Genomic DNA, 13626 nt, shown 5'->3' with positions numbered 1-13626 from the left:
CAACAACATCCACTTCAGCCACACAATGCAACCCCCATAGACGGACCACCACTGAGTTCACTTTGACGTCGACAACCCCACGCTTCCCAAACCCGCACCATGCCCCCCATGAAGGAACTGGAGCAAAGTCATAGAGGAGCAGCTCTACTCCACCCTCCACCACCTCAACTGACGCCAACTTCGCAGCCAAACAACTCCACAGATGGATCTCCAACTGCGCAGACAAGCTCGCACCCCTATGTAACCCAGACAAACAGCACCCCAGGAAGGCCACCTGGTTAACTGCCGAACTCCAGGAGTTCAGACTCACTTGCAGACGCCTCGAGAAGAACTGGAGAAACAGCAAAACGCCTTAAGACCGTAACACCTACAAGAACGCCATGACGGAATACAACCAACACATCAGATCCACCAAAAGGACCTTCATGCAAAACAAGATCCTCGACAAATCCAAGGAACTCTTCATTGTCATCCAGGAATTCACCAAGACCGCCAGCGAAACATAGGACACCTCCCCTTCCCAGGACTTCTGCAACAAGCTTGTATCCTACTTCCATCTGTGACAACTTCAACGACCGGACACTCTACTCCAAAACCACTACCCTCTTCAGCAACGCCAGCCAGCCCACCATCTCCTCCTGGACCCCAGTCACCACCAAAGACACCTTTTCGACCATAAAAGGCATCCACTCAGGGGCCCCACGGACCCTTGCCCACCACACGTCTTCCACAGAGCCATCACCGCCATCGCTTCAGAACTGTCAAGTCAAGTCAAGTCATAAAATTTATATAGCGCACTACATACCCAGAGGGTTTCAAGGCGCTTAGGGAGGGGAGGAGGATTATTTGTCAAATATCCACGTTTTAAGTTGCTTTCTGAACGCTAGGTGATTCTGGGTGAGGCGAAGGTAAGCGGGGAGTGAGTTCCATGTTTTGGCAGCCAGGTATGAGAAGGATCTGCCTCCCATGGTGGTTTTGTTGATGCGAGGGACAGTGGCGAGTGCTTGGCTGGAAGAGCGAAGTTGGCGGGAGGGGGTGTAGAAGGACAGTCGAGAGTTGAGGCAATCTGGTCCGATGTCGTAGAGTGATTTGTGTGCGTGGGTGAGCAGTCGGAAAGTAATCCTCTTATTGACGGGTAGCCAGTGGAGGTCTTTAAGGTGACCAGAGATGTGTTCGTTGCGTGGGATGTCTAATATGAGCCTGGCTGAGGCGTTTTGGATTCGTTGTAGTTTCTTCTGGAGTTTAGCGGTGGTACCTGCGTAGAGGGTGTTTCCGTAGTCCAGTCGGCTCGTGACTAGAGCGTGGGTGACTGTTTTCCTTGTTTCGGAGGGGATCCAGCGAAATGTTTTTCTGAGCATGCGAAGGATGTTAAAGCAGGAGGAGGAAACGGCGCTGACTTGTCTGTTCATTGAGAGTGAAGAATCCAGGATGACGCCAAGGTTCCGTGCGTGGTCTGTCGGGATGGGTGCATTTCCGAGGGCTTCCGGCCACCAGGAGTCGTCCCATGCAGAGGGGGATTTACCTAAGATGAGGACTTCTGTTTTGTCTGAGTTCAGTTTCAGACGGCTTTGTTTCATCCATTCGGCGACTTCTTTCATTCCTTCGTGTAGGTTAGTTTTGGCGGTGCTGGGGTCCTTGGTGAGAGATAGGATCAGTTGAGTGTCATCCGCGTAAGAGATGATGTTGAGGTTGTGTTGGCGGGCGATGGCCGCGAGGGGGCTCATGTATACGTTGAAGAGGGTGGGGCTGAGTGAGGATCCTTGTGGTACGCCGCAGATGATTTCAGAGGCTTTGGACTTGAATGGTGGGAGGCGGACTCTCTGGGTTCTTCCGGAGAGGAATGAGGTGATCCATTCCAGTGCCTTTCCTTGGATGCCGATGTTTCTGAGGCGTTGTAAAAGGGTGCTGTGGCAGACTGTGTCGAAGGCTGCAGAGAGGTCGAGGAGGATGAGGGCGACTGTGTCTCCATTGTCCAGTAGAGTTCGAATGTCGTCTGTTGCTGCGATGAGGGTGGTCTCAGTGCTGTGTTTTGCTCGGAAGCCGGACTGTGATGAGTCGAGGGATTTGCTGGCTTCGAGGAAGGCGGCGAGCTGGTTGTTGACAGCTTTCTCGATGACTTTGGCCGGGAATGGAAGAAGCGAGATGGGGCGGTAGTTTTTGAGTTCGGTGGGGTCAGCTGTGGGTTTTTTCAGAAGGGCGGTGAGTTCAGCGTGTTTCCAGTCTTCTGGGAAGGTAGCGGAGGTGAAGGAGCAGTTGATGACGTCTCGGAGGTGCGGAGCTATGACGGAGTCTGCTTTGTTGAAGATGTGGTGAGGGCATGGGTCTGTGGGGGATCCAGAGTGGATGGAATTCATCAGGCGGATGGTGTCCTCAGTGGAGATTGGGTTCCAGGCGTTAAGGGTGTTAACGGGGGGAAGATAGTCAGCTGATGGTAGGGTGGGTTGGCTTCCGGGATGGTTGTCAAAGCTGTTGTGAATGTCAGCAATTTTGTTGTGGAAGAAAGAGGCTAGGGAGTCGCAGAGGGTTTGAGAGGGGGTGATGTCGTTGGAGTTGGCCGAGGGGTTGGAAAATTCCTTGACGATGTTGAAAAGTTCCTTGCTGTTGTGGGCGTTGTTGTCGAGTCGATCCTTAAATGCTGTTTTCTTGGCTTTTCGGATCAGTTGGTGGTGAGTACGGATGGCGCTTTTGTAGGCGTCCTTGTTGCTGGTGGATGGGTCTTTTTTCCAGGCCTTTTCAAGGGAGCGGCATAGTTTCTTGGATTTCTTGAGGTCTTCGTTGAACCATGAGGCCTTCTTGATGCCAAGTTTGTGGTGGCGTTTTTTCAGTGGTGCTAAGGTGTCGGCGGTGTTGGATAACCAAAGGGTGAGGTTGGAGGCGGCTTCGTTGGCGTTAGAGGAGAGGGCTGGGGAGGTTTGAAGGAGCGAAGTGGAGATCTGCTCCGCGGTGATTTTGTTCCAGTTTCTTTGTAGAGTTGGTTGGAGGTGGATGATGGGTTTCGGCTTGTTGTAGGAGAAGTGGACGCAGCTGTGGTCAGTCCAGAGGAGATCCGTAGTGTGGTTGAAAGAGACATGGTTGCTGGAGGTGAAGATGGGGTCGAGTGTGTGACCTGCGATGTGGGTGGGGGAAGTGACCAGTTGTTTAAGTCCGAGGTTGGCGAGGTTGTCCAAGAGGGTGGCGGTGTTGCGGTCGTTGATTTTCTCAAGGTGGAAGTTGAGGTCTCCCAGAAGGATGTAGTCTTTGGAGAGGATCGCGTGTGGGGTGATGAAGTCCGTGATGTCTTCACTGAATTTTGCGCGGGGTCCTGGTGGTCTGTAGAGGAGGGCACATCAATGCCACATTCAAGAATGACATCTTTCCAGATGACTGGAAATGGGCAGAAGTCAGACCCTTGCTCAAGAAGCCCTCAGCTGACTCCACATACCTCAAGAACTAGCGATCCATCTCCCTCCTTCCATTCACAGGCAGAGTCACAGAGAAAACCATCAACGCACAAATAACAAAATTAATAGAAGAAAACTCCTTCCTTGACCCCTCTCAATCTGGCTTCCGCAACAATCCTAGCACCAAGACCACTCTACTCGCCGCCACAGACTTCATCCGCACCCTCCTCGACCAAGGACAGATCGCAGCCCTAATCCTACTTGACCTCTCGGCAGCATTCAACACCAACACCGTCTCCCACTGAATACTCACCGCCAGACTCCACGTCACCGGCATACAAGGAACGCCCCTCGTCTGGATCCGCTCATTCCTCACCCGAAGAACTCAAAGAATCAGATTACCTCTCTTCCTCTCTGGACCCATGGAAATCAACTGGGGCGTACCCCAAGGATCATAGCTCAGCCCCACGCTCTTCAATATCTAGGTGGCCCCCCTTGCCGCCATAGTCCGACAGCTCAGACTCATCATAGTATCCTATGCTGACGACACCCAGCTCATCCTCTCCCTCATCAAGGACCCCACCAACACCAGACTCCATTTCCAGGAAGGAATGAAAGACGTCACTTCCTGGATGAGCAGCACTGCCTGAAGCTCAACTTAGAGAAAACAGAGGTCCTCATCCTCGGACCGTCCCCCTCTGCATGGGACAACACCTCAGCAGTCCTCTCACTCCTACTGACCAAGCCCAGAACCTCTGCATCATTCTCGACTCCACCCTCTTCATGACCCGACAGGTCATCGATGTCACCTCCAGCTGTTTCAACACCCTCTGCATCCTTAGAAAGACCTTTAAATGGATCCTCCTGAATCAAGAAAGAACGTCACCCACACACTCCTAACCAGCAGACTTTAATACGGCAAAACATCCACGCCAGGATTAGCATGTCTCTGCTCCGCAAGCTCCAGACCATACATAACACTGCAGCCAGACTCTTACTCTGCATCCCTCGACACAAATACATCACCCAACATCTGCAGAACCTCCACTGGCTCCCTGTCAAGAAGAGTCACTTTCAAAATACTCACCCACGCTTACAAATGTCTCTACAACACCGGCCCTCAATTCCTCTAGCAAAGAATCTCCTTCCACCTAACCAAAAGAAACCTCCGATCCACTACCCTTGTTAAAACCCCTCACAATCGCAGAGCCAGAACAGGCGAAACAAACTTCTCCTACATCGCGGCCAAGTGCTGGAACGAGCTCCAGATCGACATCAGGCAGACACCCTCCCTGAACATTTTCAAGAAGACACTCAAGACATGTCTCTTCTACTGAACCGAGCTGCTCCTCCCCCTGACCCCCTCCCCCAGCGCCTTGAGACCCTTCATGGGTGTGTAGTGCGCTTACAATTCCCCTGATTGATTGATTGGTTCAGCCAAACTCCCAAGTTTTTAAACTCCTGTTTTGATTATGGAGCTGTGCTAAGTTAAGAGAGCCACCATTCAAAGTTTCAAAGCTGTTTGGCCTTCCCAAACACCATAATCTCTGTTTTTCCTCAATTTAGCTGGAGTCAGTTTTCCGTCATCCACGTAGCAATTGTTTTCCTCCCATCAGAGAAAGATTCTTTCCTTTTGATCAGATTTTTGTCAAAGGAAATTACTAGCTGTGTGTTGTCTGCGTAAGATATACTTTCAAACCCAAAAGCTAGAACAATCTTGGCTTTGGGGCAACATTGAAAAAAAGCACCAGGCTAAGACCAGAGCCCTGGGGACCCCCTTATCCAGCATCATAGTTCGAGACTTTAGGGAGCCCAGAGCGATAGTTTGGAGAGGAAATCACTAAGCCATTTTAGTGCTGTCCCATGAATTCCAATCTCTTGAAGCCTTTGAACCAGTGTGGGAGGAAACAGTATCAAATGTTATGGACAAGTCCAGCAGCACAAGCATTAATGACAAATGTACATAGAGGGGGCATCTGATATGTTCATTAACAGCTATCAGGACTGTCTCTGTGTGATGGTCTGAAACCGGATTGTGACGGATCAAGAACCTTGTTACCTCTAGCTATTCCAGAAGTTATTTATTAATGAGTCCCTCCAATAGCTTGTCCAACAGAGGGAGTAGTGTGATAGGTTTATAGTTACAAAGATTGGTTGGTGCCAAGTTATCCTTTTTTTGGATGGGCATGATCTGTGCCGACTTCCAAGCCAATGGAATTTTCCTTGTAAAGACTGATAGATTAAACCGAGAACAGATTGCAGGGGCATGCTGATTGGGGAGATCGGTCAGGATTCTAGGAGAATTAACATCTAAAGGGGAACCTGATTCAGCAGGAGCAAGGACTTTCGGAATTTCCTCCAAGAGAAACATTCACATTTACATAAACTGGTGGCACAGTTAGAGGGGAGTACGCTGAAATTAATCTCCTCACGTACCTGATCCAGTGAACTCGGAAAATGAATGATAGATCACATTGCTTGTGCCTTAAAGTGGTTGGCTTGAGAATCACAAAGAGCTTGTGATGCATGTTTTTCTTGAAAGCAGGAACCAGGAGTTATTAAAGTATTAGGCACTTTGAAGAGCATTTTGGACATGTTTCCAGCCTGTCCAATGTGGTTGGAGGTATCCAGTTTCCAGGCTCTTTTTATATTGTAGTGGTACAGATTTAAGGATGCCCTAAAGGCTGTTTGTCGGTTCAGTTGGTGGTTAGATGCCACCTTCTTTGCAATTTTTTGTACAAGGCTTTTGGTATCCCTAGTTCTATTGTGTACCAAGTTGCATGGGCCCCATGTTTGGAATTGGAGCACAATTTAAGAGGGGCTACCTTGTCAAGTGCTGAATTTAAAGGTCTATTGTAATCGGAAAGTGTTTGATAAATGTCTGAGTCTACCAGAGTAACAGTGAACTCAAACTCCTTAGCAACAGTCCAGAGTAATTTCTGCTAATGTCTAGATACATTTTTATGGGTCCTAATCTTTTTTCCCCATCTCTATTTAAATGAGAATCTGGAAGCGAACAAGAGAATGATCGGTCCAGAGTAGAGGTTGGGGAGGTTGATATGTAAAAGATGTGTCATTAGTAAAAAAAAAATAGGTCTAGAGTATGAACTGCAGAATGAGTAGATCCAATAACGTTTTGGTACAAGCCAAACGTAGCTAAATCAGAGATAATATGGCTTGTCTCTGTATTAGAAGAACCTTCCCCATAGTAGCTAAAATCTCTGAGCAAGAGGAACTGTTGCGCTGCTAAGATATGGGGTGAAATATATTCCATTAGGCATTGGCTGAACTCTCTATTTGGCCCCCGGCAGGCGATATACTAAAGCACCTTTTCAACAGTCCTTGGAGTATAGTTTGAGGTTAAATATACATATCTCAATCCTGTCTTCCAGTGATGTATCTACATTTGAAAGTTTAATAGAATCTTTAAAAAAAAAAAATCTTTTTATTAACAAATCAAAACAAAAAAAAGAAAGACATCAGGTGACTTCAGCCGATCTCACATTTGTCATATATACATTTCCTTTTTTTTTTGTTTTAAGCGTTTTTATTGTTTGCAAGTAGTGACAAAGTTCATAGTAGATCAGTTCCATAGTTAACATACAATTATAAATTCATTCAAAACATAGAGGAATATAAACATAAAACAGTATTTCTTGAATCAAAACTTCACATTACTTCTAAAGAAAGAAAGAAGAAAAGCGGAAAGGAAAAAAATATCAGTATTGGCCTAATCATGGCTTTTAACCCTCGAAAAATCCCTTCCATATCTTTTCTTTTTTCAAGAGAGCTTTAGGGCCTCTAAGTTTTGCTAGGGAGAGCTCCATTGTTCTAATTTCATATACCAATGCTAACCAGTCAGCAACCATGGGGGGTTCTTTAGAGATCCAAACCCTGGCTATGATTAATCTAGCACATGCTATCAAAATCGTTAAAAGATCTTTGTTGGGACAATTCATATCTTGAATATCTAACAGAACCCATTGTGCCGTGAAATCCATTGAACTAATTTGGTAAGATTGAAGATAGTAGGATATACGATTCCAAAAATTTGAGAGTGCCGGACAATAAAAAAACATATGTTCAATCCCAGCCGCAGCAGTATCACATTTAACACACTTGGATTTATCTGTCAAGGAGTTACCTTGTGACCAACTAGATATCCTTTGTGGCGTATAGTATAGCTCCGTAACAGTCCTATAGAGTTGCATTTTCAAATTGGAGGAATGAACTATATCATTTAAATGAGATAGGGCATTACCAATGTGAACTGAATTAATGTTTTGGTTTAGTCTACGAGACCATTTAGCTGCAATTTGGGTTGTGTTTTCCTCCTTCACCTTAATGAGCCACTGATATCCCCATTTAATCAATGATTTAGTTTTTCCTGAATAAATACCTTCAAGAATTTCAGATTGGCCAACTTCCATTATCTTCAATTTGTTCCAAAAAAAATCTCTAATCTGTCTATATTTAAAAAACATATCGTCAGTGAGCCCATATGTAGTTTTTAAGTTATCGAAATCCATCAAGCCATTAATATCGTACAAGTCTCCTAGCGTACTTATACCTAATCTCATCCAACGATTTCCCACACCATCCGAGAAGATACCAGGCAGGCCCGGATTGTTCCATAGTCTAAGCTCAGCGTTGTAAAATGTGGAATTGCTAATGTGCAAGATTTTATCCCAAATTCTGATAGCATGCTTAGCCGTCTTAAACTTTACTCTTTTGAAGTAATTAGGGTCGTGAACCCGTAGTAAAAATTGGTTGGCATCTGTTCCCAACATATATTGATGAAAAAATAAAGGAGGGGAATTCTTTAATAGACTCCTAATGCGCAAAAAGAAAGAAGCCAAAAAATAAAAATTAAAATCCGGAAAAGTAAGTCCCCCTTTAGAGATAGGTAATGTCAGATATTTAATGGCCTTCCGTGCCTTTTTGTACCCCCAAATAAAACTGCTACAGATCCCATCTAATTTCTTAAAAAACAGTTTATTTGGCAGTAGCGGTATAGCTCTACACAAGTAGAGTAACTTAGGTAAAATTTTCATTTTAATCAGGTTTACTCTCCCTAGTAGACTCAGAGGTATCTTGTGCCATTTTTTAAAACTTGCAGCTGTCTCTTTGAGAAATGCCCCATAATTCATTTCAACAATTTTCTCCACTTTAGCCATAAGCTTTATACCTAAATATACTGCTTCTTTACTGGTCTTATAAATACATGCAGCCGGGGTATAATTAAGTATGATTTGAGTTTTGTTGACATTTAACTTATATCCTGAGATTTCCCCGAACTTGTGTGCTTCCTCTATAATTGCTGGCATAGCTTTACACACATCCGGTGTATATATTGCGATGTCATCCGCAAAAGCTGTTAATTTAAGGGTTGTGTCCCCATGTTGAGCAGGTACTATATTTGTTTGGGTATTTAAAGCATTTAAAAAAGGTTCTAAAGATAAAGCAAATAATAATGGTGAAAGGGGGCATCCCTGCCTAGTACCTCTAGAAATCTTAAAGTTATTGGAATCCATACCTCCGTAACTAATCACCGCCCGTGGTTCATCATAGATTGACATAACCCAGTCTAAGTATGGACCTTTTATACCCATTTTTCTTAATACTGTCCATAAATAATCCCACCCCACTCGGTCAAATGCCTTTTCCGCATCTAACATTATCATACCGAGTGGGGTGTTAGTAGTTTCAGCTACATCCAAGACTGTTATAGAAGTGTTAACATGCATGGTGGTGTCTCTACCTATCACAAAGCCATGCTGTTGAGGGTTAACAATATCTGGCATATGGGGCGCTAGTCGATTAGCTAAGATTTTAGCAAAGATTTTCACATCCGAATTTAATAGAGAAATGGGCCGATACGATCCACACTCTTTTTCTGGCTTCCCCTTTTTCAAAAAGAATATGATTTTTGCAAGTTTCCATGAAGAAGGAGCTTGTTTAGAAACAATAATAGAATTAATAACTGTTTGTAATAAAGGAGCTAACTCTTGATAACAAAGCTTATACATCTCCCCTGGTATGCAATCTTCCCCAACTGCCTTACCTAAGGGTAAGTGATCAATAGCTATTTTAATCTCCTCCATAGAGATATTTGAGTTTAGATGTTGGATTGTTTCTTGTTTAAGTTCTTGCGTTGAGTTCAAATGTTGATCAAGATATTTTTCGATATTTATTTGGCTCGGTAGCTCCTCTGGGGTATATAGGTATTGGTAGAATTTAACAAATTGAGTTAAAATTTGATCCTCCTGCCCGTATAGCACAAGATCTGACCCCATTATTTCCTTTATTCTAGTTTTCGCTTTCCTGTCCGCTGTTTTATAGGCTAATATTTTTCCGATACGGTCGCCCCCTTCATATTGATCTAATTTATATTTATGTAGTCTAACCGCATATCTTTCCCTTAGCTTTTTCCTGAGTCCAGCTTGTATCCCTGCTAGTTGTGTTCTAATCTGATCAATATTGTTTTTTGATTGCAGTGTTGCATCCGCCAGTTGTGATTCCAAATCTAATAATTTAGAAGTCATATCCTTATTCTGATTGCGATTTTCTGTATTGAGCCTATATACATACTGTTGGACACAGCCTCTGATACTACACTTGCAAGTGTCCCATACAGTATTAATACTCGCTGTATTAATATTTAGCGTAATAAACTCTTGTATATGATTTTTGATTGATGTGATGAATGTTGGGTCACTCAATAAGTGTCTAGGAAAGGTAAATTTTCTTGCTTTTACGTTCTGATTGTCAATACATACATTTCCATACTTCAAAATGATACATACAAGATATTGATAAAGGGATCACAGAGACAGGTGTGCCTCTGCTTCTTCCGGGCATCTCGGGGGCATACAGATATCTCCACGGTATCGATTCCAATCCTCCCAGACCGTGCCCCACTTTTGGGGACAACCTCTAGCAACGTAGACTGACCACTCTCTGAACATGCACAAATCCGCTGGTTCTCAAACATTTAAAATACATCTGCGGGCCTCCGGCCGTAACGACATCCCGCAGGCAATCATGTATCTTTACCCAATAGTCCAGCACCTCTGTACAGTGCCACAAGATATGCATGGACGTTCCAAGTTCTCCGCATCCCCTACGGCACTCCCCATTCTCCACTCTACCCATTCAAACCAGACCAGGCCCTGTGACATACGACCTGTGGAGAATCTTTAGCTGCACTAATCTGAGCCTCATCTGTATAGCCACCACCCGTGGAGAGGAGACCGCCTCCCGCCAGTCTTCGTCATCTAGCTCCACCCCGTCTGCACTTCATTGTGTCCTAATAAGTATCAGCGGGTCCTCCATATTATTGAGTTTTTTTATATATTATTGAGATGGTCTTCTCCTGTAGGTGACCGTCTAGCACACGGCCTTCAAGGGGGGAAGCGTCCGGGAGCGTCGTGCCCTCGGGGATGTCTGTAAGCAGAGCATGCCTGATCTGAAGGTAACGGTAGTGCTCCCTGTCATGAAGGTGGTATTGCTGCTTGAGGGAGTTAAATGTGTGAACTGTCCTTTCCCCAGATATCTTTCATCTGCGTGATCCTGATGAGTTCCCACTTGTCAAATCCCCTAGACTTCCATAAACTTCCCAGCCTCTCCGAGCTCCATAATGGTGTGGCGAACCTGAGCTTCCCCTCCCATTTGAGATGTCTATTGGCCGCGTGCCACACCTGTACTGCGTGAGCCGTAGGTCCCGCGAGGGGAAACCGACCAGGGCTGGCATACAGTGCCCTAGTGAATTCGCCCCCCGGCACCTGCCAGCGGTTCATCGCATACCCCGGGTCCATGGGGGGCCGGTATATGACGTGATTCACCGCTGCCAACTGGGAGGCCCAATAATATTTCCGTAGGTCTATCACCCCTCATACCAGGGGAGGATTGGTAAGGTAGAGCTGGATATTGTCAGCGTATAACGAGATTTTCTCCCATTTCAACGTCCACCGCAGTCTCGCATTGGATTGATAAGGTAGCGCAGGATATCGTCAGCGTATAACGAGATTTCCTCCCATTCCAACGTCCACCGCAGTCCTCGGATCGACCGGTCCCACCGAACCCACGCCGCCAAGGGCTCTAACACCAGAACAAACAGGAGCGGGGACAAGGGGCACCCCTGTCTCATGCCCCTGCTGAGGAGAAAGTCAGCGGACTTTCGGTTATTTACCACCACTCTGGTGAGGGGATTAGTATACAATAGGAGCACCCAATTAGTGAACTCTGGCCCAAAGCCCATCTTTCTCAAGACTGCAAACAGGTAGGGCCACTCAACCCTATCAAATGCCATAGTGTCATCCAACGACGCCAGTACTGCCGGTTCCTGGATCGTTGGGGTCCTGCCCAGTACCCGATGTAACCTGCGCAGGTTAAGAGCAGTGTTCGGTGCGGCATGAAGCCTCTTGGTCCGGATGCATCAAAGTATTAATGACTTTGACGAGCCTCGTCGCCAGCAGCTTAGCCAGGACCTTAGGTTCAGGGTTTACCAACGAGAAAGGTATATATGAGGAGCAGAGTGTCTTGGGCTTACCTGCTTTGTGGATGACCACAATATTCGCCACCCGCTGGTCGTATGGGAGCTGGCCCCTCTCTCTACTCTCTACAAACATGGAGTTAACAAATGGAGCAAGACTGTTAGCACTCAGTTTATAAAGTTCTATGGGAATTCTGTTCGGGCCCGTGGCCTTTCCCGAGTGCACTCCTCTGATGGCCAGCGCCACCTCATCATTTGTAAGTGGGGAATCCAAATATTCCCAGTTGTTGTCTGATAGTGCGGGCATCTGGATATCCTTGATCATTGCTATATTGTCTGCTTTCGGGTATGTCCCTGCCGAGGCCCGCTGCTTTTTGGGAATGAAGTCCCCTTGGCTGCTGAGGGTCCTTAGGGGCCAACAAGACCTCCTGTTACCTCCAGGAATTCCCTCACAGTGGGATTGCTGAAAGGTCTTTGGAGGCCTGCCCCCTTTTTCCACCACTCTGCAAACGCACCCCCTGGCATATTACTGGTTGGGGGGGTGGTTGTTCTCTTGGCACCTGAAGGTCCTTTGGGGGCCAACTACACCTCCTGTTACCTCCAGTAAGTCTCACACAGTGGGATTGCTGAGAGGTCATCCGAGGCCCTGCCCCATTTCTCCCCCCACTCTGCATTCGCACCTTCTGACACACTCATGGTTAAGAGATGAACTCCCTTTGGCTGCCAAGGGTCCTTGGGGGTGAACAACACCTCCTCTTACCTTCAGTAAGTCCAACACAGCGGGATTCCAGAGAGCTGCTTGTAAGCCCCGCCCCCTTTCTCCACCGCTCTACAAACGCAACTACTAGTTTAAAAAAAACATATAAGGTTACAGGGATGTTATAGTTGGGAAAAAGAATTTGAAAAACCTTAGAAATTCACTGAAAAAACCATAGGTTACAGGGACGTTTTAGTTAGGCTGACATTTCACTCGTGCAAAACCTGAGAAATTCAGAAGCTATAGTTAGCTGAGCTAACTATTACTTACGCCACCCCAATGCGCGGCTAATGACTTCACATATTACATCACTCATGACATGGTCAGTGCCATCCTCCAGTCATTGTTTTCTAAAAGTTACAAAATGTTAAACATACTTACTAAGGTAAGTGGCTGTGGGAGTTCCTCTATGGGTGAGTGAATGGTTGTGTATGTGGTGTATAGAAGAGTGAGTGGTATGTGAGAGACTGTATACAGGAGTGAGTGAGTGGTTGTGAGGTTTTGTGTGCCTGAATGACTGGGTATGTAAGTATTTTTCCACGGAATTTCAAAGGTTTTTTAAATGTTATTTCCTAACTATAATGTCTCTGTAACCTTTGGATTTTTTTAAAGTGAAATATAATAGAAATAGATATATTTTGTCTATCTTTGTGTGCATATCGAGAATCTGTAGCCCTTTAAAAGTAGGTGAAGTGAACATTCATGCATAATTTAAAATAGTTAAGATTATAATTATTTTGTATGTTTGCATTGACTTGCTTTGTATAGAGCGCCTTTACTTGTTACAGCTTATTAACAATTGTATCCAACTCCCATAGTGTACAGTTTGTTTACCTTTAAAACCTAATAACATTCTTATTTTTCCTAGACTTGCTGGTTATGTTGAAGCATTATCTTCAAGACTAGGTCTCCCAATACCTGATCTAACACCTAAACAAGCGGATATGTGGCAAACACGTCTTAGTGCACACATTGTGAGTATATTTCTTTATTTG

At 45.5% G+C, this 13626-nt stretch overlaps 1 protein-coding gene across 3 annotated transcripts in view; it reads left to right on the top strand.

The window, feature by feature from the left end:
- Positions 1–13626, top strand: part of TMEM65 (transmembrane protein 65) — a 271856-nt gene that overhangs the window by 253650 nt on the left and 4580 nt on the right. For all 3 annotated transcript variants that reach the window (XR_015309927.1, XM_086966193.1, XM_086966192.1), the window contains one exon: positions 13500–13605. Coding sequence is in view for 2 of the 3 variants with exons in the window: in XM_086966193.1 (XP_086822319.1) it covers positions 13500–13605 (106 nt within the window). In the remaining variant the exon portion in view is untranslated. The remainder of the gene's footprint in view (positions 1–13499; positions 13606–13626) is intronic.

Source organism: Lissotriton vulgaris, chromosome 4_1, assembly GCF_964263255.1.
Source record: "Lissotriton vulgaris chromosome 4_1, aLisVul1.2, whole genome shotgun sequence".
NCBI lineage: Eukaryota > Metazoa > Chordata > Amphibia > Caudata > Salamandridae > Lissotriton > Lissotriton vulgaris.
The sequence above is the reverse complement of the archived record's forward strand: the minus strand, read 5'-3'. Positions and strand labels throughout refer to the sequence as shown.